Source organism: Rhinoraja longicauda, chromosome 10 (assembly GCF_053455715.1).
Source record: "Rhinoraja longicauda isolate Sanriku21f chromosome 10, sRhiLon1.1, whole genome shotgun sequence".
NCBI classification, from domain to species: Eukaryota; Metazoa; Chordata; class Chondrichthyes; order Rajiformes; family Arhynchobatidae; genus Rhinoraja; species Rhinoraja longicauda.
This window is the reverse complement of record NC_135962.1, coordinates 9,300,379-9,326,674: the sequence shown is the minus strand read 5'-3', so window position 1 is coordinate 9,326,674 and position 26,296 is coordinate 9,300,379. Positions and strand designations below refer to the sequence as shown.

The following is a 26,296-nucleotide window of genomic DNA, read 5'->3' as shown; positions in this document are numbered from 1 at the left end:
TCTGGTAGAGCACTTCCCTCCGTCACCAGTAAAAGACATCACCTCCCACCAAAAATGCGGGAGGCAACAATACTGCATCAGATAGAAGACATTTACTACCCTGTTCTTGCAGCTGTGGGGATTCCTGGTAAGCCAACCCAATGTAATCATTCTCTTTATGTTCGTTTGGTAATTGCATCTTAAAATCATGGACAGTCATCTTGTAACTGATGGACTCACCTGTCGCTGCGTTATATAGCATCTTTGCCCTTGTGCTTCCTTAGTTTAGTTAGATAGTTTAGTTTATTGTCACATGTACCGAGGTTCAGTGAAAAGCTTTTGTTGTTTGCTAGGGTTTGTCCAAATGCTTGTTCTGATGAGCCCGGATGCTGCAGATGCATTGTACAGAGGACAGATCACACCGTGACAATCTCTGCCACAAAATCCGTTCCTCAACCACTGACTCTGTCCCCCTGGTCTGCAACTGCCTGATCATAAGGTAACAAGCAAGCAACCGTGCTGTTGCACGCAGTACTAATAACCAAATACCCATCCCTGCCCAACAACCCTTGGTTTCCAGCGGGGTTGACCTTGCTGTATTCCATCCCTCGTCCACCCCAAACTGCTGTTGAATCACCTTCTTCCTCCTGTTTGTTCCCTATAGACTTGCCTGTCCTAATGCATCCCTTCTCCTACCTTCCATAAGCAAGGCCACCAAAAATGCTGCTTCCTGCGTTCCACCCACCAATCCTACACTTGCCAACTTAGTGGCTCTCACCTACATCCTAAATTCTCACCGCTGGTGAGTAATCCCTCCATGACCTCCCCCGTTCCTGCCCCACAGCCCATCCAGGCCTCCATATGAAACAAGTCCAGAAAGTGCTGGTAATACTCACAGGCAGCATCTGCGTAGAAAGAGGCAGAGATACACGTCAGTCAGCTTCCATCAGATTGGAGGGCAATAAGAAATAAACATGTTTAAATTGTGGAGGAAGGTGAAAAGGACAGAGAAAAAGAGGAAGGGTTCCCTGAGCTTAGTTTGGAAGAGTGCAAGGAATTGGAGCAGAGAGGTCAGATTGGGATGGAGAATTAAACTATAATTGACATGAAACACAAACTCTGCTTTTCTTTCCACTGATGCTGCCTGACCAACTGAATGTTTCCACCACTTTGTGCTTTTGCTTCATGAGAGGTGTGTATTAGATGGAGACCAGGAGTGCATGAGTGGACGACAGAAGGGTTGAATCTCATGGTAAATCTAATGCCAGGAAAAATAATACATGTGGCTGAGGGAGTTGTCAATGGAAGGAGATGTATTCGGTCTAAAATGACCATTAGAGGAGAGAGGGAAACTGCTTGAAATAGGAAATACAGAAAGACTGAAATTGTTGAATTGGATAATGGCTCTTGAAAACTGTTATTTTCCTGGTCCTATGTCTAACTTTATTAAAGCAGTGTAAGGAATCAATGAATGCGAGTTCAGAGTGAGCTTTTGCAACGTTGAAAAAGGAAGAGGAGTAAAGATAGGTTGGTGGAGGCATCACTTTAAAAGGGTGGAAATTGCGGTCAGTGATCATTGCATGTGGAAGCTAGTGAGGAGAGTGAAGGCGAGAAGTCCCTTATTCTTGGTCTCGGTGGTAGGGGAGTGAGGGTAGAAATGCACAGTTTGTACCAGAAGTAGTGAGAGCCCTGTTGATTCTGACAGAGGGAAAACAATAGTTGGGGATATGGGAAAATGTCTTCAAAGCTCTGTAATGGGAGATGTCAAGACTAGAACGGATGCAAAGGAGATGCAGAGAAACTACGGGGCTGCACGGTGGTGCAGCGGTAGAGCAACCGCCTTACAACGCCAGAGACCCGGGTTCGATCCTCACTATGTGTGCTGTCTGTACGGAATTTGTACGGAATTTGTACGTTCTCCCTGTGACCTGCGGGGGGTTTTCTCCGAGACCTTCGGTTTCCTCCCACACTCCAAAGACGTACAGGTTTGTAGGTTAATTGGCTTGGTGTAAATGTAAAATTGTCCCTAGTGTGTGTAGGGTAGTGCTGGTGTGTGGGGGTCACTGGTCGTCACGGACTTGGTGGGCTGAAGGATCTGTTTCCGTGCTGTATCTCTAAACCAAAATAAGCTAAGAAAATGGAAGCAGGGTTGGAACTGTAGTTAAGTAGCTATGGGATACTTAATGGATATTGGCCATTAACACAACCCCTGAGATGGAGCTGGGAAGTCAAGTATGTGAGGGGAAGATTCAGGGATGGACAAGATGAAAGCGAGGGAGTGCTAGAGATATGCAGAAAATGTGTTGAAACATGCCACCCGGACCATCGAGGTGGGGCAATTGTACACAGAGGGGTCTTTCCCCATGAAACCCATTGACCTCTGGTTTACCACAGAACCATAATATCACACGGTCAAAAATGTCAAATAACATCCACACCTCAGATTAGAATATAGAACATTGCTTCATGTTTGCACCAAGGTGGGAATATGGTCTGGAATGAGTAACCGTAGTGAATTTAAAACAAAATAGTTTATTTGTGAATAATGGTTGCTTGATAATACCTGGCAGTGTTTTGTTAGTGACTAGGATTGGGCCAATAGGGCAAGAATGAGCCAGATTAGATCGATCCTTATTTTGTGTTTGGGACATACTCAGGGAATTTATTTATTGAATGGTTGATGAACCTCGAAGGGATGAATTACCTGTTGGCGCTCACATTCCCGTGTAACTCCCTGCTCTCTGGAATTGCCTTCATGCCTGAGTTGTTGATTAATGACTTACTTGCTGCTTTGCATTTGTTGTAGTCAACTTGATGGCCATTGTGATCCTGTCGAGAGGAAAGTGCGGACTCTCCAGGTGCATCACTCTCTACCTGGTGGCCATGGCGACGGCGGATTCGATGGTGATTTTCACCGATGTGATACTGTACACGATCATTCCGTTTCATTTCCCGGGAACATACCTGGACACCACTCCTGCAATATCCCTCCTGCTCGTCCTGCTCTCTGCAGCAACCGATGTCTCTGTCTGGTTCACCGTCACTTTCACCTTCGACCGATTTGTCGCCATCTGTTGTCAGAAGCTGAGAACCAAATATTGCACTGCGGAAACTGCCACAGTGGTTCTAATAGCAGTGAGCGTGATGCTCAGTCTGAAGAACATCCCTTGGTACTTTATATATGAGCCTGAGTATATTGTTGACAATGTACCTTGGGGTGTGATCATTTCATCAAACTTTTTCACAGAAAGTGCCTGGGTGGCTTATGACTGCCTCTGTATTATTTTAACACCTTTCCTTCCATTCCTCCTGATTCTGCTGCTCAATGCATTGACAGTCAGACACATTCTGGTGGTGGGCAGAATCCGCAAGAGGTTACAGCAATGCAACAATAATTTGGAGTGCCATGACCCAGAGATGGAGAAGAGAAGGAAATCCATCATTTTGCTCTTCACCATTTCGGGTAGCTTTATACTTTTATGGATGACGAACGTTCTGTATTTCATCTACTGGAGGATTGCAAATGTTTATGATTATGTGGGTGTCCATGACCCCAGCTACATCGCTGAACAAACTGGCTACATGCTGCAGCTTCTGAGCTCCTGCACCAACACCTGTATTTATGTGGTGACCCAGACTAGGTTCAGAGAGCAGCTGAGGGATGCCCTAATGTACCCCTTCATTGCGGTTGTTGCATGGTTTCGGTGAAGCACCGACTACATTAGATCCACCATTACCAGTTCAGTCCTCATTTATTCTCCCACTGTTTCTCTTGGTGAATTGTGACAGCGCCCCCTCCCTTGGATGCCACTCTGATCTCTATCACTGGGTGACTGACCTGGATGGGCCAATCCCCAGCAACATTGGTAATAGCTGGGACCAATTAGCTGATATTGGTTATGGCTGCCTAAACCTTGTCAGCCTTCTCCCAATAAAACGCAGGTAAAGAGGGAGGGGGGAGGATTGGCAGGTCTGGTGGTAACAAATGCAAGGATCAGTGTTTCAGCAGGAATCACTTCTGGGAGGACTATATTAATCAGGTGAAAGGAAGCAGTTCAGTTACATGGTGGATATACCCATTTTGCTCAGTGAGGCACTGGAGTTGTTAACATCAAAGGAGTTGCTGCAGAGATGGATGAAGTGATCAGTGAGACATAGAATTTGAGACCAAAACCCTGGCTATAGAATCCCTAATATTTGTATACAGCTCTGCCTGTCCAAGGCAACACATTTCATAGATAATTTGGAGACAGTAGGAGGGGTACAGCTGTGGTGATCAGAATCATCAGTGTACCTGCAGAACCTCATCTCAGGCACTTGGATCATGTCACCATTTCTACTCGCACAGCTGAGACTGTTTCCAGCCATCTATTGTCTCAAGTTGTTGCACCATTACAGTCCTATATTCACTCCTGTTGTGTTCGACAAATCACCGGATTCAGGTAACATAGTTTGTATAACAAGGTATAGGTATAACAGGAGTACGTGCTGAGGGACGCACTGAAGCTTGGTGTAGCCAACGCCAAGGCTTTGTGGGGGAGGGCCACAGTCTAGGGTCCTTCCGCTGCCGGACATGGGGGGGCAGGGTGTGGTGGAGATGCCCCTCCAAATAAGGGAAGGATTCCACGCCAGTGGGCCACATGAGTGGAAATGGTGGTGGTTAAATTTGTATAATTTTTTATTGAATATCTGTATTGAATGTATGTATAGCCTCCGAGAATGTCGGATGGAGTTTTGGAAATAACATGTTTTGTATATATTTGTTCCTTGAATAAAGTATGTTTTGATAATAAAACAATTCTGGCAGCTCAGGTTTTGTCTCAATCTCTCAATCTAGACTAGAACTTGAACTGCCTAGGCATAGAAGGATATTTGCCAAGCGCTGGAAGATGAGATTAATGTGGATGGATGGCCTGGATGTGCTGGGCTGAATGGCCTGTTTTAATGCTGTATTACTATTTGACCTTGTAATAATTACACCTGAAGAAAGTTCTGAAATTAGAAAGGCCTCTAATGTCCAGCTGCACCCACCACTCCCCTGCCTCAGCGCACAGACCTGCTTCGAGCAAGTCCAGGTTTCCGTCACCAAAGCCAATGGGTCTCTGATCCGTGGCCCCATTGAGTGTGCTGCTGTGCATGAACTGCCATGAGCAGTGTGCCTCAAAGGGCTTTTGGTCAGTGGAACACAATCAGAAGCTGTGTTCAGCTGAGCAGGATCCTCTTAGGAACAATGCAGCTTTCCATCTACCACCCATTTCGGCCTGTAACCCACGACAACCGAACACCTTTGGCCATTTTCACAATTTTTTAGTGAGGGATCCAAAGGCACCAAAAATAGGGCAACCGTGTTTTCCAGCATCAGGCTGCGGGGGCTGTCGATTGTGACCTGGGTCAACACTTCCACAGCCCAGGTAATCTTGTGCAGTGCACTCCGGAACTCAACAGAGTCCTGACAGGCTGCTGTCAGCAGCATGACCTCAGGATGGTGTCACCCTCAGCACTGGGTGCAGGGCAAGCAACTGAGCAGCAGGAGGAGCCAGCGAGCCAGAAGGTGAGGGATGGAACGGGGTATGGACATGTCTCAGAACATTAGCCCGAGAAACGCTTGCTTGTGCATACTAGTGTCTACACACCACCAGGTGGCGCCATCAGCAATGGCAGCCTCGCCAACGGTCTGTCTACCTTTTCGTCCTTTTTGTTATTTTTAGTGTGTTTTAAAAGTTTGTGTTAATGTTCTCTGGTTTGTTTTATGTGGGGGGGTTGGGGAGGGGGGACGGGGAAACCTTTATTCAATCTCATACCTGCTGGAGATGCGATTGTTTTCCGGATCGTATCTCCGGTCACTGCGGCCTAACATCATAGAGCTGGCGGCCTTGCTCAAGACTAACTTGGAGCCACACCGTGGGACCATGGACATACCATCAGAGTCTGCGATCGCTTGCCTGGGATCGACGGTCCAACTGCAGCCTGCGGATTTCAACCTCGAGGAGCTCGCAGTCTCGGGTAGAGACTGATGTCGGGAAGCTCCAATGTCACAGAAAGTTCGACTAGTCCTGACCCGGGGTCCGATCGCCCGGCGCGGGGGAGCTGAGATTCCCCCGATGCAGGAGCTTGATCGCCCCGTCACGGAGGGCCAACCACAGGCTACGGGAGCCAATATCGTCCCATCAACGGAAGGCTCACGGCCCCAGACAAAGAACAAAGAATGGAAGAAGTTTGAACTTTGTTTCGCCTTCCATCACAGTGAGAAATGTGGAGGAGTCTCTGTGGTGAATGCTTATGTTAAAATGTATTTTGTGTGTTTTGTTGCTTTTTTTTGGTATGACTGTATGGCAAATCGAATTCCCCGTATGTTGCAAAACATACTTTGCTAATAAAGTATGATTATGATTATTATGATTATGATCTGATGCAGGCAAGCACAAAGGTGGCCATCAGGACTAGGGCACAGTTGGTTATGTTTCTCGTCGTTTCTCTGGAAACTTGCATCTCATGACTTTTTAGTTGTAGTTATGCAGCATGGAAACAGGCACTTCGGCCCACCGAGTCCACATCAGCCAACCATCACCCATACACTAGTTCTATCCTACACACTGGGGACAACTGACAGAAGCCAAACAACCTACAAACCCGTATGTCTTTGAAAAGTGGGAGAAAACTGGAGTACCCGGAGAAAGCCCACGTGGTCATGGGGAGAACATACAAAACTCCCAACAGAAAGCACCCGCAGTCAGGATCGGGTCTCTGGGGTCCCAGTGGCTAATGAGCAGCAACAGACAAAAGCAGGTGCAAGCAGGAGTGGGCCATTCGGCCTGTCGAGCCTACTCCACCATTCAACAGGATCAAGGCCACTTTGTTACTACATTGCTACTTTCTCTCTCCTGTACTAATCACGTAAGCCTCAATTTATTTAATTTCCAAAAATTGTATCAGGTGTACTCATAGTCACAGCCCTCTTGGGTAGACAATTCCAAACATCAAGCTCAGGTCAATAAATTTCTTCTCAACTCTGTCCTGACTGGCCAACCCCTTCTCATGGCTCTGTGACCCCTGGTTCCAGATACGTGGGTATCTGGAACCAGTTGCTACCTGAAAGCGCCAGAGAACCGTGTTCAATCCTGACCACGGGTGCTGTCTGTATAGAGTTTGTACGTTCTCTCCGTGACCGCGTAGGTTTTCTCCGGGGGCTCCGGTTTCTTCCCACAGTCCAAAGACGTACAGGTATGTAGGTTAATTGGCTCTGGAAAAAAATATTAATTGTCCCTCGTGTGCAGGATAGTGTTAGTGTATGGGGATCGCTGGTCGGCATGGAACCGCTGGGCTGAAAGGCCTGTTTTCGCACTGTATCTCTAAACCAAACTAAACTAAATTAAACTAAATGTCAGTCACTAGGTGACACGAGTCTACCTCTCATTTTTTACATTTCATCAAGATTCCCTTTATTTCCGGAGAATACAGGCCGAGTCTTTATCATAATCTGTTCTCACGTGACAATTGGCCCCATTCCAGGAAGCAGTCAGGTTTGGAACTGCCAGCTCAGAGTGGGGAGGCTGCAAATGTTACTGGAGAGGATGCTGACTGGAGTGATCTCCCTCTGCAAGGGGACAGTTTAAAAAATATATATTTATTTTTATTGCAGGAAAGATACAATACGAGTGACATAATGCATTACATTCCCCTCCATTTAAAAAAATATATATAACGGAATTAGACATGTTTTTTGTATGACATTAAAGGTTATTCTGATTCTGTGGTGGAAGCTGTGGCCTAGAGGCTAGGGCAGTTTTTTCAAAAGTCCCCCTCTTCTGCACAGGCATGACACGGCGCATGGTCCAAGATCTGAATAAACAGCTCCTTCAAACTGGACAACAACATGGCCCTCAGTGACCCCCTCCCACAGTAGCTGCATGAACAGCTGGTGTCAAAACGAAAGGACATAATGGAGGTTGTTCTCTTGAAGACTGAGTGAGATAGGGGTGATATCTGACTGCACACCCCCAGAGGACAGAGATGAGGGAGAAGGAGCTCATTGGATCTGAAGGGTGGGAGGTTGGAGAGTAATATTCCTACAATTGCCCCCAGTGGGTCCACTGGCAGGAAAATCCCAGCAAATGTGACCAACTTAATCTGGGCCAGTGGCATCCCTTGCTCGGTCTTCCAGACAAAACAGCCTTTCCTGACATGTTTGGGGATGCGACAATGGCTGAAGGGCCAACAATTCCAGCCATTGCCTTTACACAGCATCAATACTCATGTCAGGGTGCACACAGCTTTTCACACCGCTCCTAAAGGTTAACATTCTACACAGTGGATGATGTAGCACTTACACTCAACTGAATCCTTCCCCCATAAGATTCATTAGCTATTTAATGGTCTCAAAACAGCACCAAACACTTTCCCGCAATTCAGAGCACAGGAGAGATTGAGATCAGTGCGTGTAGTCAGGAATGCAAGGAATGTGTCTCGTTGATGGTTTCTCTATGATGATATCGCAGCTCAGGAGAAGCAGTAAGCTGAGCCTGAGACCCATGAAGTTCCGAGATGCCGCCGAACCTCCCAGCACCCGACCGACCATGGCAAAGCAAAACAAGGTGGGGTGGGACTTCACCGAAGGTAACACCAAAATGTCTATTTCATCAGCTCACTTCTGACTCACACTCTCACCCCCACGATCTTGCAGCCCTCTCCGCCTCTGCCAAACCTTCATACTCCTATCACAATCCTCACAAAACAAATCTCCCAAAGAGACAGGCACTACCATGGTCCAATTGCAAAAGCTGTCTTTGCAATAAATCTCTGCTTTCTGCATTTTTTTTCCCCCAACCAACATCCCCTCAAAATGACTGCTCATGGCCAGAGCAAGATTGTTTCTGCAGACAGATCTTCTAAACTATTCAGTTCAGCTGAAGAATAACAGAGTTGAATCATTAATTTTATTTACCTCTCCATAGAATGATCTCCCCCTTGAATACCTCCAGCCTTCCCCATTTATATTTGAGAAAATAATTAATGTTATATTGAATATATTGGGCAACTTAGTCCAATAATGATCTTAGTATTTATTGTTGGCATTGATTTTTTTTTTTTAATGCTTGTAAGACAAAAAAAAAATATCAAGATAGGAATGAAATTGCTATTTGAAATATCATTGATATTCCTCTCACAGTTCATTACACTCTCCATGGAAAACCTTGCCTGGAGATGGCGTAAACTCCAGCTAATTGCAGCTCATTCCAAGGTGAGTTGTATTATTATTGGTCCACTGCTTTAGTCAACGACCCTTAATTCATATTAATAATGATGCAACTGTGTGATCTCCAGGGAGTTTTCACTCCTGAATAAATGCACTGCACCTCTCTATACATCTTATAATCTGGTAGAACACTTCCCTCCGTCACCAGTAAAAGACATCACCTCCCACCATAAATGCGGGAGGCAACAATACTGCATCAGATAGAAGACATTTACTACCCTGTTCTTGCAGCTGTGGGGATTCCTGGTAAGACAACCCAATGTAATCATTCTCTTTATGTTCGTTTGGTAATTGCATCTTAAAATCTTGGACAGTCATCTTGTAACTGATGGACTCACCTGTCGCTGCGTTATATAGCATCTCTGCCCTTGTGCTTCCTTAGTTTAGTTAGTTAGTTTATGTAAAGGAGTGTTCTCTGACACACTGTAACCTTTACTGGTAGTTTATTATAGCACATGGCACACACGTCCCAGCACTGACTGCATCCAGCCTTCAGACGTACCGGGACCTAAAAGGGTGGAACAAAGGGAGGAGACTACAGTTGTACTAATAGGATGGGGCGTGGTTAGTGGTGATAAGGTAGCTACAGTATAGGTTGCATGCATAACCATCTACATCCTTCCCCTTACAATTCAAACAAGTTACTACAGTAGCAGGATTATTATACAGTACCTGCAAAGCTAGACATATTCTCCGTAGCGAGCCGGAGGTTTTACAATCCGACCCGAGCGAGTGCGCACAGCACCTTCACCCTCCCCGCCCGAAAGAGTAGGAGGGGGGACAAGAACAGAAACAGGAGGAGAGAAGCTGGGTGGAGAACCCAGCTTGCAGGGGGAACGGAGAGACACAGGAGAGCCAGGCGAAAATGAAGGGGTAGAACGAGTTGAAGTTGGAGAGAGAGAAGATTTTGCAGGGGACAACAGAGCCTGGGGAGCAAGCCCGGGAGGAGCAGGGGGGGCTACCCGAGGCAAAAGGGCCGACCGTGGCATGCAGGGAGCAGAGGGGACGTTAGTGGAGGAAGGCTCGACACGCGATGGAGGGGTATACGGAACCGCAGGAGGTGGTTTGGGCTCGTTAACCGCCAACAGGTGCTGGCGGCTGCGTCTGTAGACAGTCCCTTCGAAATCCACGAGGTAGGAACGTGGCGCGGTGTCAAACCCGACGACGGTGGCAAGTCGGGAATAGCCGGTGGACGTCTGCAAACGGACGACCTGTCCCGGCATCAGTGGAGAAAGAGGGCGGCAGGATTTATCATGCGACCGTCGCTGGATCTCGTGTTTTTGGGCAATACGTTTCTGGACATCAGCAGGCTGCAGGACTTTAGGCATCAGGGACTGCTGGGCAATAGGCATCGGAGGGCGGACAACTCGGGACATGAGTCGCTGGGCAGGGGATCCCATGGAAATGTCTCGAGAAATGTTGCGAAGGTTCAGGAGACACTGATAGAAATCCCCGTTCGAGAGGCGGGTTTGTTCAAGCAGGTGCTTAGCGCTCCGGACCGCCCGTTCCGCTAGACCATTGCTTTGAGGGTACTCCGGGCTGCTAGTGAAATGATTAAAGTTCCACTTTGTGGCAAACGCTCGAAACTCAGCGCTGGTGAACTGGCGACCGTTGTCTGTCTGCAGCCGGACAGGGGAACCAAACGTGGCAAAGTGGCGGCGAAGCTTGCTGATCACCATCTCGGAGGTGATGGCAGGGAGGAAGTCCACCTCGAACCAATTCGAGTAAGAGTCTACTAGCACAAGGTATTGCTTACCACGCCAGTCGAAAATGTCGGCAGCCAGAGAAGTCCAGGGCATGTCAGGTGCAGGCTGCTGCAAAAGTGGCTGTCTTTGCTGATGCGGGGCAAGCGAGTGACAGTCCGGACAGGAATCGACTCGGGCTTGGATGTATTTAGCCATGGCCGGCCAGTAGTACTGGTCCTGGGCATGTGAGATGGTGGCATCTGCACCGGGATGTCCCATGTGGGCGGCATCAAAATACAAGCCACGCAGTGATTCCGGGATGACAACCTTGTGCCCTTTGATAATAATACCATCCCGGAGGACTAACTCATCACGGACCAAAAAATAGGGGTGGACGCTGGCAGGCAACGAATTCCGCTTGGTGGGCCACCCGCGCTTGATGACAGCAGCAAGCTGCTGCAGGTCGGGGTCGTTTGCGGTGTGTTCAACCAGGCATTTCAGCTGGTGAGAAGGGACGAAGTTGACGTTCAGTACCTGTAAGTCCGACTGCTCGAAGGGGTGCTGGTCGCAGGAGGTCCGGGGGGCCCGGGACAGTGCATCAGCCACATGCATCTCGGTGCCCCTCTTATATACGATCTTAAAGTCAAAGCGCTGTAGCTGCAGCATCATCCGCTGTAGTCTGGCAGGAGCGCAGTGTATCGGTTTATTAAGTATTGTCACCAGTGGCTGGTGATCCGTTTCAATGGTGAACCTGGTGCCGAATAAGAAGTCTCTAAACTTCGAACACGCGAAAACCACCGCCAGCAGCTCCTTCTCTATCTGAGCATAGCGTTGCTCTGTGGCCGTCATTGTCCTAGAGGCATAGGAGATAGGCTGCAGCGAGTCGTCAGCGTGGAGTTGCAGGCAGGCAGCACCCAGTCCAAATCGGGAGGCGTCGCAGGTGACCACGATTGGAAGCAGCAGATCAAAAAACCTTAGTGTTGGTGTGCTGACCAGCCTCGTCTTCAGCAGGTCGAACGCCTGCTGGTGGTGTGGGAACCATGCCCAGGCAATGTCCTTCTTTGTGAGTTGTCTCAGGGGTGCGCTCAACTCGCTGAGGTCGGGGATAAACTTCCCCAGGTAGTTCACCATGCCTAGGAAGCGCTGCAGACTGACAGCGTCAGTCGGGGCCGGCAGCTCAGAGATGGCGCTGGTCTTTTGCGGGTCTGGCTTTAACCCTTGGGCTGTGAAGATGTGTCCGACGTATGTGACCTCAGGCACCCGGAACTTGCACTTTGACCGATTGAGCTTCAAATTTATCTGCCGGGCACGGTCCAAAATCCGCCGGAGGTTGTGGTCATGTTCGGCCACGTCCCTCCCATAGACCAGAATGTCATCCACAATAATCGCGCAGGGCAGACCTGCAAATAGTTGTTCCATAGAACGCTGAAATACCTCGCTGGCAGAGTTGATGCCGAACGGCATCCGTAAAAACTTAAACCTGCCGAAGGGCGTGCTGAACGTGGTCAGATCCGTGGAGCGTTTGTCCAGGGGTATCTGCCAAAACGAGCTCCTTGCATCGAGGACGGAGAACACAGTAGCTTGTCCCACCTGGGCGGCAACATCTTCGACAGTCCTCATGGGGTAGTGGGGCCGTTTAATTGCCATATTTAAGTCCTTGGGGTTAATGCACACCCGTATCTCATTTTTTCCTTTCTTCAACGTGGCGACCATGGTGGAGACCCATACGGTTGGATCGCTGACAGCCTCCAGCACTCCCATGTTGACCATGTCCTTGAGCATATTCTCCACTTTGCCCTTCATGGCAAAAGACACCCTGTGGGGTGGACGGATCACGGGCTCCACAGATGGGTCTGTCGCGATCTTGTACACCACCGGCAGCTTCCCCAGCTTGTCGTCAAACAGGTCTGGGTACTCACATAGTGGATCCATCACAGGTTGCACCTTGTGGACCGTATGGTTAAACGACACCAGCCCAAGATCCTGGCATGCCCGGTTGCTAAGCAACGTCACGCAGTCACTGTCCAGAATGAAGAAAGACAGGTCCTGGGAACCTTCCTGCAGCACGCAGTGGAAGGTCGCCCTCCCCACAGGTGTTAGTTCCTCTCCCCCATAGGCACGCAAAACAGAGCGGTCGGCAATCAGCAGCTCATTATTCCTTATCCGGTGGAACAGCTTTGTTGACATTACGTTCACCTTCGCCCCCGTGTCAAGTTTAGCAGAGAAACACTTATTGTTGACAGTTATGTTCACAGAAGGATCGGGGAGGCGAGATCGGCTGTGGAGGAGAGTGTAAATACTTACATCTCCCGTGGAAAAGCTGGGCTCAGAGTCCATCTCGCTATCAACCTGCAAAAGATTGTCTAGGAGTTGTCTGGGAGCTGAGGGAACTTTCCCACGGGATCGGCAGGCAGCTGCAAAATGGTTTCTTCTCCCGCAGAAATTGCATGTCTTCCCAAGGGCTGGGCACTGTGATTCTGAGGAGTGTACGTAGCTGCAGTTAGGACACTTGTTAGATCTTGGGTCCCGGGGTGTGCGAACGGGCCGCTGTGGAGGGCGAAAGTTCTCCCTCATCCGTCGTTGTCCAGCAACTCCAGTTAAATTTACGGCTCGGTTGTCAGACCCCCTCTGTCCGTGAGGATGGTGGACCACTTCGGCAATGCGGCACGCATGCATTGCTTGAGTCAGGGTTAGGTCAGGCCGTTGCAGCAGGTCGGCACGCAGCTTCTGATCGACCATACCGGTAACGAGAATGTCTCTGACGAGCTGGTCGCGCATGGTTTCGAATCGGCACCGCTGGGCAAGGTGTCGCAGGTCGGCAATGAAGCATTCAACAGGTTCATCCGGCTGTTGCTTGCGTGAGAAGAACCTGGCCCGCTCCAGTATACGGTTGGAGGGCAGGTCGCATAGCTCCGCGAATTTGCGCAAAAGACATACCGGGTCGTCGGCCGATTCAGCTGGCTCGACCGGCTGGTCGTTGTCATCCAGGACCGCTGGTGCATAGACAAAGGCTTGAGCTCTCTTCATTGCGTCGGGACCGGCCAGGTTGAGCAAAAGTGATGCTTTGACCGCGGCTGGGTCGTTCCGGTTCGCAATATTGATGTAGTGAGTGTAGTCCATCACAAAAGTCGACCATCGTTCCGCAATGTCGGCATCGAAGACAAGGGGAGATGGCTTTCGGCATGAGGACGCCATATCGAGGGAAACCCGAAACTGGGCACTAACGGGAACAAAATAAATGAAAACCGGTAAACGGGAAACGCTCGCATCCCACTCCTGACACCATGTAAAGGAGTGTTCTCTGACACACTGTAACCTTTACTGGTAGTTTATTATAGCACATGGCACACACGTCCCAGCACTGACTGCATCCAGCCTTCAGACGTACCGGGACCTAAAAGGGTGGAACAAAGGGAGGAGACTACAGTTGTACTAATAGGATGGGGCGTGGTTAGTGGTGATAAGGTAGCTACAGTATAGGTTGCATGCATAACCATCTACAGTTTAGTTTATTGTCACATGTACCGAGGTTCAGTGAAAAGCTTTTGTTGTTTGCTCGGGTTTGTCCAAATGCTTGTTCTGATGAGCCCGGAGCTGCAGATGCATTGTACAGAGGGCAGATCACACCGTGACAATCTCTGCCACAAAATCCGTCCCTCAACCACTGACTCTGTCCCCCTGGTCTGCAACTGCCTGATCATCAGGTAACAAGCAAGCAACCGTGCTGTTGCACGCAGTACTAATAACCAAATACCCATCCCTGCCCAACAACCCTTGGTTTCCAGCAGGGTTGACCTTGCTGTATTCCATCCCTCGTCCACCCCAAACTGCTGTTGAATCACCTTCTTCCTCCTGTTTGTTCCCTATAGACTTGCCTGTCCTATTGCATCCCTTCTCCTACCTTCCATAAGCAAGGCCACCAAAAATTCTGCTTCTTGCGTTCCACCCACCAATCCCACACTTGCCAACTCAGTGGCTCTCACCTACATCCTAAATTCTCACCGCTGGTGAGTAATCCCTCCAAGACCTCCCCCGTTCCTGCCCCACTGCCCATCCAGGCGTCCATATGAAACAAGTCCAGAAAGTGCTGGTAATACTCAGGCAGCATCTGTGGAGAAAGAGGCAGAGATACACGTCAGTCAGCTTCCATCAGATTGGAGGGCAATAAGAAATAAACATGTTTAAATTGTGAAGGAAGGTGAAAATGACAGAGAAAAAGAGGTAGGGTTCCCTGAGCTTAGTTTGGAAGAGTGCAAGGAATCAGAGCAGAGAGGTCAGATTGGGATGGAGATTTAAACTATAATTGACATGAAACACAAACTCTACTTTTCTTTCCACTGATGCTGCCTGACCAACTGAATGTTTCCACCACTTTGTGCTTTTGCTTCATGAGAGGTGTGTATTAGATGGAGACCAGGAGTGCATGAGTGGACGACAGAAGGGTTGAATCTCATGGTAAATCTAATGCCAGGAAAAATAATACATGTGGCTGAGGGAGCTGTCAATGGAAGGAGATGTATTAGGTCTAAGATGAGGAGTGAAGATAGGTTGGTGGAGGCATCACTTTAAAAGGGTGGAAATTGCGGTCAGTGATCATTGCATGTGGAAGCTGGTGAGGAGAGTGAAGGCGAGAAGTCCCTTATTCTTGGTCTCGGTGGTAGGGGAGTGAGCGTAGCAATGCACAGTTTGTACCAGAAGTAATGAGAGCTGTTGACTCTGACAGAGGGAAAACAATAGTTGGGGATATGGGAAAATGTCTTCAAAGCTCTGTTATGGGAGATGTCAAGACTAGAATAGATGCAAAGGAGATGCGGAGAAACTCCGGGGCTGCACGGTGGTACAGCGGTAGAGCAACCGCCTTACAACGCCAGAGACCCGGGTTCGATCCTCACTATGGGTGCTGTCTGTACGGAATTTGTACGTTCTCCCTGTGACCTGCGGGGGGTTTTCTACGAGACCTTCGGTTTCCTCCCACACTCCAAAGACGTACAGGTTTGGAGGTTAATTGGCTTGGTGTGAATGTAAAATTGTCCCTAGTGTGTGTAGGGTAGTGCTGGTGTGTGGGGATCAATGGTCGTCACGGACTTGGTGGGCTGAAGGATCTGTTTCCGTGCTGTAACTCTAAACCAAAATAAGCTAAGAAAATGGAAGCAGGGTTGGAACTGTAGTTAAGTAGCTATGGGATACTTAATGGATATTGGCCATTAACACAACCCCTGAGATGGAGCTGGGAAGTCAAGTATGTGAGGGGAAGATTCAGGGATGGACAAGATGAAAGCGAGGGAGTGCTAGAGATTTGCAGAAAATGTGTTGTAACATGCCACCCGGACCATCGAGGTGGGGCAATTGTACACAGAGGGGTCTTTCCCCATGAAGCCCATTGACCTCTGGTTTACCACAGAACCATAATATCACACGGTCAAAAATGTCAAATAACATCCACACCTCAGATTAGAATATACAACATTGCTTCATGTTTGCACCAAGGTGGGAATATGGTCTGGAATGAGTAACCATAGTGAATTTAAAACAAAATAGTTTATTTGTGAATAATGGTTGCTTGATAATACCTGGCAGTGTTTTGTTAGTGACTAGGATTGGGCCAATAGGGCAAGAATGAGCCAGATTAGATCGATCCTTATTTTGTGTTTGGGACATACTCAGGGAATTTATTTATTGAATGGTTCATGAACCTCGAAGGGATGAATTACCTGTTGGCGCTCACATTCCCGTGTAAATCCCTGCTCTCTGGAATTGCCTTCATGCCTGAGTTGTTGATTAATGACTTACTTGCTGTTTTGCATTTGTTGTAGTCAACTTGATGGCCATTGTGATCCTGTCGAGAGGAAAGTGCGGACTCTCCAGGTGCATCACTCTCTACCTGGTGGCCATGGCGACGGCGGATTCGATGGTGATTTTCACCGATGTGATACTGTACACGATCATTCCGTTTCATTTCCCGGGAACATACCTGGACACCACTCCTGCAATATCCCTCCTGCTCGTCCTGCTGTCTGCAGCAATCGATGTCTCTGTCTGGTTCACCGTCACTTTCACCTTCGACCGATTTGTCGCCATCTGTTGTCAGAAGCTGAGAACCAAATATTGCACTTCAGAAACTGCCACAGTGGTTCTAATAGCAGTGAGCGTGATGCTCAGTCTGAAGAACATCCCTTGGTACTTTATATATGAGCCTGAGTATATTGTTGACAATGTACCTTGGGGTGTGATCATTTCATCAAACTTTTTCACAGAAAGTGCCTGGGTGGCATATGACTGCCTCTGTATTATTCTAACACCTTTCCTTCCATTCCTCCTGATTCTGCTGCTCAATGCATTGACAGTCAGACACATTCTGGTGGTGGGCAGAATCCGCAAGAGGTTACAGCAATGCAACAATAATTTGGAGCGCCATGACCCAGAGATGGAGAAGAGAAGGAAATCCATCATTTTGCTCTTCACCATTTCGGGTAGCTTTATACTTTTATGGATGACGAATGTTCTGTATTTCATCTACTGGAGGATTGCAAATGTTTATGATTATGTGGGTGTCCATGACCCCAGCAACATCACTGAACAAACTGGCTACATGCTGCAGCTTCTGAGCTCCTGCACCAACACCTGTATTTATGTGGTGACCCAGACTAGGTTCAGAGAGCAGCTGAGGGATGCCCTGATGTACCCCTTCATTGCGGTTGTTGCATGGTTTCAGTGAAGCACCGACTACATTAGATCCACCATTACCAGTTCAGTCCTCATTTATTCTCCCACTGTTTCTCTCGGTGAATTGTGACAGCGCCCCCTCCCTTGGATGCCACTCTGATCTCTATCACTGGCTGACTGACCAGGAGGGGCCAATCCCCAGCAACATTGGTAATAGCTGGGACCAATTAGCTGATATTGGTTATGGCTGCCTAAACCTTGTCAGCCTTCTCCCAATAAAACGCAGGCAAAGAGGGAGGGGGGAGGATTGGCAGGTCTGGTGGTAACAAATGCAAGGATCAGTGTTTCAGCAGGAATCACTTCTGGGAGGACTATATTAATCGGGTGAAAGGAAGCAGTTCAGTTACATGGTGGATGTACCCATTTTGCTCAGTGAGGCACTGGAGTTGTTAACAGCAAAGGAGTTGCTGCAGAGATGGATGAAGTAATCAGTGAGACATAGAATTTGAGATCAAAACCCTGGCTATGGAATCCCTAATATTTGTATTCAGCTCTGCCTGTTCAAGGCAACACATTTCACAGATAATTTGGAGACAGTAGGAGGGGTGCAGCTGTGGTGATCAGAATCATCAGTGTACCTGCAGAACCTCATCTCAGGCATTTGGATCATGTCACCAAAGTTTGCCGTCTGGATGAGAAATATTGGCAAGGCTATGGTGGACTTTGGGGGGACTCATGCAACAGCAGACCATGTCATGAGATGCCTTGAAGCATAAATTGCACATTGTCAGACCCCAATAACTGGCTACTCCAATGCATCATGAAACAATAACAATGAGCTCCATTTCTACTTCTTGGGACATTAAAGACTAATGTCTCCTCCATGTCATATTTAAACTGTTTCCATTTTGTAGCTTTATCGCATTGAAATTGAAATTGGTCAAGGTATTTCAGTAGTCGCGACTGCCTCCAGAGAGATTTTCCACATAGGATCTCACAAACTATAATAGCGTGAAACCTTTGAATCTGAAAATGACACCTCAAGAACTCTGATAGCTCATAACTTAAAAATAATGAATTTTCAGAGTAGGGCTTTGAAATAAAATCAAACCAATCTGATTTAACCAGTTTCTACTTGCACAGCTGAGACTGTTTCCAGCCATCTATTGTCTCAAGTTGTTGCACCATTACAGTCCTATATTCACTCCTGTTGTGTTCAATAAATCACCGGATTCAGGCAACATAGTTTGTATAACAAGGTATTTTATTGCACTACAAAATAAGGCACATAGACTCACGCAGCCTTGTGCGCACTTGCAAAACCCGGAATGTACAGCAAATTGTTCTGCCGAGTTAATGGGTGAAAATGTTTTACCTCATCTCAGTCCTAAATGGCCTACCCCTTATTCTCAAACTGTGACCCTTGGTTCTGGACTCCCCCAACATCGTGAACCTTTTTCCGGCATCTGGCCTATCCAATCCCTGAAGAATTTTATATGTTCTATAAGATCCCCTCTCACCCTTCTACCTGTAAATTCCAGTGAATATAAGTGCTGTTGATCCATTCTTTCATCATATGTCAGTCCCGCCATCCCGGGAATTAACCTGGTGAACCTGCACTGCAGCAAAAAACTCTTTGTGTCAGAGAGTTGTAAATCAATGGAATTATCTGCCTCAGGAGGCAGTGGAGGCCAATTCTCTGGATGTTTTCAAGAGAAAGCTAGATAGAGCTCTTAATGATAGCGGAGTCAGGGGGTATGGGGAGAAGGCAGGAACGGGGTACTGATTGTGAATGATCAGCCATGATCACATTGAATGGCGGTGCTGGCTCGAAGGGCCGAATGGCCTACTCCTTCACCTATTGTCTATTGTCTATTTTCTATTGTCTATTGTCACTCCCTCAATAGCAAGAATGTCCTTCCTCAAATTAGGAGACCATGCTGCGAGATTTACTTTCCTCACCAATCTTTAATGCTTCAGCTAGCATGGTAGACACTGCCTGCTCCACCACAGGTTCAGACCTCCCCATCATCAAAGGGATCTATTGGAAGCGCTGGCTCATAATATCATCAACGACCCAAATCGCCCTGGCCACGCTCTCATTTCATTCCGAGATACAGAAGGTACAGGCATGAAAACCGTTACCACCAGGTTCAAGAACAGCTTCTTCCCAGCAAACATCAGGGTCTTTAGCTGTACAACACCATTCTCAACATCTTTAAACTTCTATGGACTTTGTCTTTGGTTACACTACGAACTTTACGATACTGAATTGATCTGAAATTAATCTGTTTTTTGTACTAGTATTACGGTTATTAATTTATTGAATTTCTCAATTGTTATTTCTTATCTGTGTGTATAGCGTTATGGGCCTGTTATGCTATTACACGGAAAAATGTAATTGTTCCATTGTCGATACAAATGACACTTAAACTCTCTTGACTTTCTTGACAATTACAGAGGCTCCACGAGTTATGAATGATTTTGCTTATGGAATTATGACTTTTCTTAAAATCTCCTGTATCCATTCTATGCATTTTTCAAGTTGCTAATAATAAAAACATGTTCCATGTTATTTATTAATGACTGAGTACATTGTGTATTCCATTAGTTTAATTACACGTAATATGTGGATGATGATTCAATGAAATTAATGAATTATAGTGTGTGTCTGTGCATGTGTAAACCAATATAGAAACATAGAAAATAGGTGCAGGAGTAGGCCATTCGGCCCTTCGAGCCTGCACCGCCATTCAATATGATCATGGCTGATCATCCCACTCAGTATCCTGTACCTGCCTTCTCTCCATACCCCCTGATCCCTTTAGCCACAAGGGTCACATCTAACTACCTCTTAAATATAGCCAATGAACTGGCCTCAACTGCCTTCTGTGGCAGAGAATTCCACAGATTCACCACTCTCTATGTGAAAAAAAACGTTCTCATCTCGGTCCTAAAAGACTTCCCCTTATCCTTAAACTGTGACCCCTTGTTCTGGACTTCCCCAACATCGGGAACAATCTTCCTGCATCTAGCCTGTCCAACCCCTTAAGAATTTTGTAAGTTTCTATAAGATCCCCCCTCAATCTTCTAAATTCCAGCGAGTACAAGCCGAGTCTATCCAGTCTTTCTTCATATGAAAGTCCTGCCATCCTGACATGAGTCACGATACTCTGGAAAAGTTTGGATGTACTTCGGCTTACAGATAGTTTTCAAGAACAGAACATGTACGCAACCCAGGGATTGCCTGTATTTAAATCTATATTTCCAGTGTTTTAAGTCTTTTCTAGGTGAAATAGCTTATTCCCATTTATTCTGTCCAGGCCCCTCAAGATTATTTAAACTTCAATTAAGTCGCACATCCAGCCTCCTCTGTTGCATTGGGGGAAATAAATAGTTTATCCAATCTTTTCTCACAGGCTCTATTTTCCAGTCCTGGTAACATCCTCATATATCTTCTCTGCACCTGATTTTGTGCATTCTTGTCCTTCCTATGATGTAGAGCAACGAAAAATCAGAAAATTATTCAATTTTCTCTATCAGGAGAAATTAAACGTGGATTGATGCCACAGTAGCATTCAGCAGGAAAAGGTGAGCAATTACCACCTTACACTAGCACAAATATCCTTCCTTTGTCCCGCTCCCCTGACATCAGTCTGAAGAAGGGTCTCGACCCGAAACATCGCCCATTCCTTCTCTCCTGAGATGCTGCCTGACTTGCTGAGTTACTCCAGCATTTTGTGAATAAATACCTTCGATTTGTACCAGCATCTGCAATTATTTTCTTAAACTAGCACCTTGTGGTCAGTGTGATTGGTGGGGCAGTGACCATATACACCAGGTTACCCAAGGCACTTTAATATGAAAACTTTCCTTCAAAGATGCAGTTGGATGGGGCCTATTGCCAACTAATAAGAAACAAGTTGACCAGCATCCCAGGAAGACATTGATTGCAATTCTTAGCCAAGCCAGGAAACAGGCAACTTTGATGCTGAAGGGAGAATTTGCTGTGAGCGAATTGAATATCTGTTGCATTCCCAAAGTATTCACATCGGAAAACACTGCTCCGACACAAATTAGACCCACTGGCATTGGGTTCCATGAGGTGACTATTGCACATAGACCCTTACATTGCAATCACCCAGGGATTATGGCTTTTAGGGAACAAGGAAACATTACTTTGACTTCATGCAGACATATTGCTGAGTCTGGAGTGATAATGCAGAAGTATTATTTTTCTGAATTTTGTACTGTTCATACCATGCAAGAATTTGAGGAGAGGAAGGACAAATGGCTCATGTTGTACCTCAGCAGCAAAAGCTTCTTGTAGACATAATCAATGAATTCCCCAGCATTTCTATATTTTATAAACTACGGAGTTAGGGACAGAACTAATAACTGAAATTAATTTATGAATGAACACCTCAAATATTCTTACCACAGGTGTTTGGTCAAGAATTTAAAATTTCAATAATATTTATTGCGATGTGGTAACGTGAGAGATGTAAAATATATCATTTAGTAGAATGAAAAGCTACAGAACTCATGTACAGGTTAATATTCCTAACCTAACTTTGTTTGCAGTGTAAGAAAATAACTGCAGATGCTGGTACAAATCGATTTATTCACAAAATGCTGGAGTAACTCAGCAGGTCAGGCAGCATCTCGGAAGAGAAGGAATGGGTGACGTTTCGGGTCGAGACCCTTCTTCAGACTGATGTCAGAGGGGCGGGACAAAGGAAGGATATAGGTGGAGACAGGAAGATAGAGGGAGATCCGGGAAGGAGGAGGGGAAGGGAGGGACAGAGGAACTATCTAAAGTTGGAGAAGTCGATGTTCATGCCACTGGGCTGCAAACTGCCCAGGCGAAATATGAGGTGCTGTTCCTCCAATTTCCGGTGGGCCTCACTACGGCACTGGAGGAGGCCCATGACAGAAAGGTCAGACTGGGAATGGGAGGGGTAGTTGAAGTGCTCGGCCACCAGGAGATCAGTTTGGTTAATGCGGACTGAGCGCAGGTGTTCAGCGATGCGATCGCCGAGCCTGCGCTTGGTTTCGCCGATGTAAATAAATTGACAACTAGAGCAGCGGATGCAATAGATAAGGTTGGAGGACGTGCAGGTGAACCTTTGTTTCACCTGGAAAGACTGTTTGGGTCCTTGGATGGAGTTGAGGGGGGAGGTAAAGGGACAGGTGTTGCATCTCATAACAGGTATAACAGGTATAACAGAGCTTTATTTGTCGTTCGGTACCGAAGTACCGAACGAAACTACATAGCAGTCATAGAAAAAAAAAAAGAACACAAGACACATAGCCCCAACACAAACGTCCATCACAGTGACTCCAAACACCCCCTCACTGTGATGGAGGCAACAAAACTTCCCCTCTCTTCCCCACGTCTACGGACAGACAGCTCGTCCCCGACCGACCCGCACAGTCCCCGCACCGGGCGCTGAAACGTCTCGCGGCCGAACCGGGCGATGAAAGGCCCGCGACCAAGCCTTGCGCAGCTAAGTCCCGCAGCCGAGCCGCACCAGCGGTGAAAAGTCCCGCAGCCGAGCCGCACCGGGCGGTGTTAAGTCCCTCAGCCGAGCCGCACCAGCGGTGAAAAGTCCCGCAGCCGAGCCGCACCGGGCGGTGTTAAGTCCTGCAGCCGAGTTGCACCGGGCAGTGTTAAGTCCCGCAGCCGAGCTGCACCGGGCGGTGTTAAGCCCCGCAGCCGAGCTGCACCGGGCGATGTAAAGCCCCGCAGCCGAGTTGCACCGGGCGGTGTTAAGCCCCGCAGCCGAGCTGCACCGGGCGATGTAAGTCCAGCGGCCAAGCCGCACCGGGATGTAAAGTCCAGCGGCCAAGCCGCACCGGGATGTAAAGTCCAGCGGCCAAGCCGCACCGGGATGTAAAGTCCAGCGGCCGAGCCGCACCGGGGGATGTTAGGCCCCGCAGCCGAGCCGCACCCCGCGCCGTGAGGAAGAGAAAAGTTCCCCACACCCACCCATCCCCCACACACCACCACCCCCTCCCACACATACACAACCAAAAAAATATATATAAAAATCATCCCAACACCGACACTCAACAAAAAAAAAAAAAAAAAGACGGACAGACTGCTAGTCAGCCGCTGCCGTTAGGCGCCGCCACGTGACAGGGGAAAGTGCCCGGGGTTGGGGTGGTTTGGGTAGGAAGGGACGAGTGGACCAGGGAGTTACGGAGGGAACGGTCTCTGCGGAACGCAGAGAGGGGAGGGGATGGGAAGATATGGCCAGTGGTGGGGTCCCGTTGTAGGTGACGGAAATGTTGGTGGATGATATGTTGGATCCGCTGGCTGGTGGGGTGGATGGTGAGAACGAGGGGGATTCTGTCCTTGTTGCGAGTGGGGGGAGGGGGAGCAAGAGCGGAGCTGCGGGATGTAGAAGAGACCCTAGTGAGAGCCTCATCTATAATGGAGGAGGGGAAGCCCCGTTTTCTGAAGAACGAGGACATCTCAGAAGCCCTAGTGTGAAACACCTCATCCCGGGCGCAGATGCGGCGTAGACGGAGGAATTGGGAGTAGGGGATAGACATTTTGCAGGGGACCGGGTGGGAAGAAGTGTAATCCAGATAGCTGTGCGAGTCAGTGGGTTTATAGTAAATCCCGTCCAGAAACGGGAGGGAGATGTCAGAGATTATCCAGGTATATTTAAGGGCAGGATGGAAATTGGAGGTGAAGTGTATGAAGTCAGTGAGTTCTGCATGGGTGCAAGAGGTATTTGCAGTTGTTTGCAGTGTCACGTTTATCTTCATCTAACATCTAACATTGCAATCAAGGCAAATTAATTGGAACGGATTATTGTTTGGGTGGGACGGCCGGTAGGAAACAATAGAAAAGGCAGAACGGAAGTTGCGCAGAACGTATGTTACGCAGAAGCACCTTACTGTAGTGCCGATTACTGTAATGGCGGTTCATACACAAGTGGATGCACGGTAAGAAACTTAATTTTCTTCATGAAACTCATGCTGTGGGTGTGGATCTGCAATGATTGCATATCTTGAAGTTCTACTTCTATGGATCTGAGTCATCTATATATATATATATATATATTTTTTTTTAATCATTTGTTTTTTTGTTTCTGAGTGGTACACAATAGCACGCCAATTTTAGGCCCGCCTTATTCACCGTCATCCCTTTGGTGCTAATGCAAGATGTTTCATTGAAATCGGTGTTATATTTTTTTAAGTTATTCACATTTAAAAGTTTAAATCTATCTTCGGGGGAGGGAGGATAAGGGGAGGGGGAGGGGGGAAGACTGCACCAATGTAGGAGAGGTTTTGGCTATAAAGTGGAACATGCTAGAAGCTGCTCGCCCAAATAACGTTTAAAAAAACTGCCTTGCGGGGACCTTCCGATATATCTGGGAACTCTTTCAAATAGAATGCGGATGACAATAGACAATAGGTCAAGAGTAGGCCATTCGGCCCTTCGAGCCAGCACCACCATTCAATGTGATCATGGCTGATCATTCTCAATCAGTACCCCATTCCTGCCTTCTCCCCATACCCCCTGACTCCGCTATCCTTAAGAGCTCTATCTAGCTCTCTCTTGAATGCATTCAGAGAATTGGCCTCCACTGCCTTCTGAGGCAGAGAATTCCACAGATTTACAACTCTCTGACTGAAATTTGATTTTCCTCATCTCCGTTCTAATTGGCCACCCCCTTATTCTTAAACTGTGGCCCCTGGTTCTGGACTCACCCAACATTGGGAACATGTTTCCTGCCTCTAACGTGCCCAACCCCTTAATAATCTTTTATGTTTCGATAAGATCCCCTCTCATCCTTCTAAATTCCAGTGCATTTCCACCCTAGTCGCTCCAGTCTTTCAACATACGACAGTCCCGCCATTCCGGGAATTAAACTCGTAAACCTACGCTGCACGCCCTCAATAGCAAGAATATCCTTCCTCAAATTTGGAAACCAAAACTGCACACAGTACTCCAGGTGCGGTCTCACTAGGGCCCTGTACAACTGCAGAAGGACCTCTTTGCTCCTATACTCAACTCCTCTTGTTATGAACGCCAACATTCCATTGGCTTTCTTCACTGCCTGCTGGACCTGCATGCTTCCTTTCAGTGACTGATGCACTAGGACACCCAGATCTCGTTCTACGTCCCCTTTTCCTAATTTGATACCATTCAGATAATAATCTGCCTTCCTATTCTTACCACCAAAGTGGATAACCTTACACTTATCCACATTAAACTGCATCTGCCATGCATCCGCCCATTCACACAACCTGTCCTAGTCACCCTGCAACCTCATAGCATCTTCCTCACAGTTCACACTGCCACCCAGCTTTGTATCATCTGCAAATTTGCCAATGGTACTTTTAATCCCTTCATCCAAATCATTAATGTATATTGTAAATAGCTGCGGTCCCAGCACCGAGCCTTGCGGTACCCCACTAGTCACTGCTTGCATTCTGAAAGGGACCCATTTATCCCCACTCTTTGCTTTGTCTGTCAACCAATTTTCTATCCAAGTCAGTACCCTACCTCCAATACCATGTGCTCTAATTTTGCCCACCAATCTCCTATGTGGGACCTTGTTGAAGGCTTTCTGAAAGTCGAGGTACACCACATCCACTGGCTCTCCCCTGTCAATTTTCCTAGTTACATCCTCAAAAAATTCCAGAAGATTAGTCAAGCATGATTTCCCCTTCGTAAATCCATGCTGACTTGGAA

The 26,296-nt window shown here is 47.5% G+C and overlaps 2 protein-coding genes across 2 annotated transcripts; both read left to right on the top strand.

The window, feature by feature from the left end:
* LOC144597584 (putative G-protein coupled receptor 139) lies at positions 1-3,687 on the top strand. Its single transcript, XM_078407079.1, has 2 exons — positions 1-127; positions 2,786-3,687. The coding sequence occupies exons 1-2, from the start codon at positions 55-57 to the stop codon at positions 3,685-3,687; spliced, it is 975 nt and encodes a 324-aa protein (XP_078263205.1). The 5' UTR covers positions 1-54.
* Positions 3,688-9,405: 5,718 nt separating this feature from the next.
* Positions 9,406-17,632, top strand: LOC144597583 (putative G-protein coupled receptor 139). The gene is made up of 2 exons (XM_078407078.1): positions 9,406-9,478; positions 16,731-17,632. The coding sequence occupies exons 1-2, from the start codon at positions 9,406-9,408 to the stop codon at positions 17,630-17,632; spliced, it is 975 nt and encodes a 324-aa protein (XP_078263204.1).
* Positions 17,633-26,296: the final 8,664 nt, after the last annotated feature.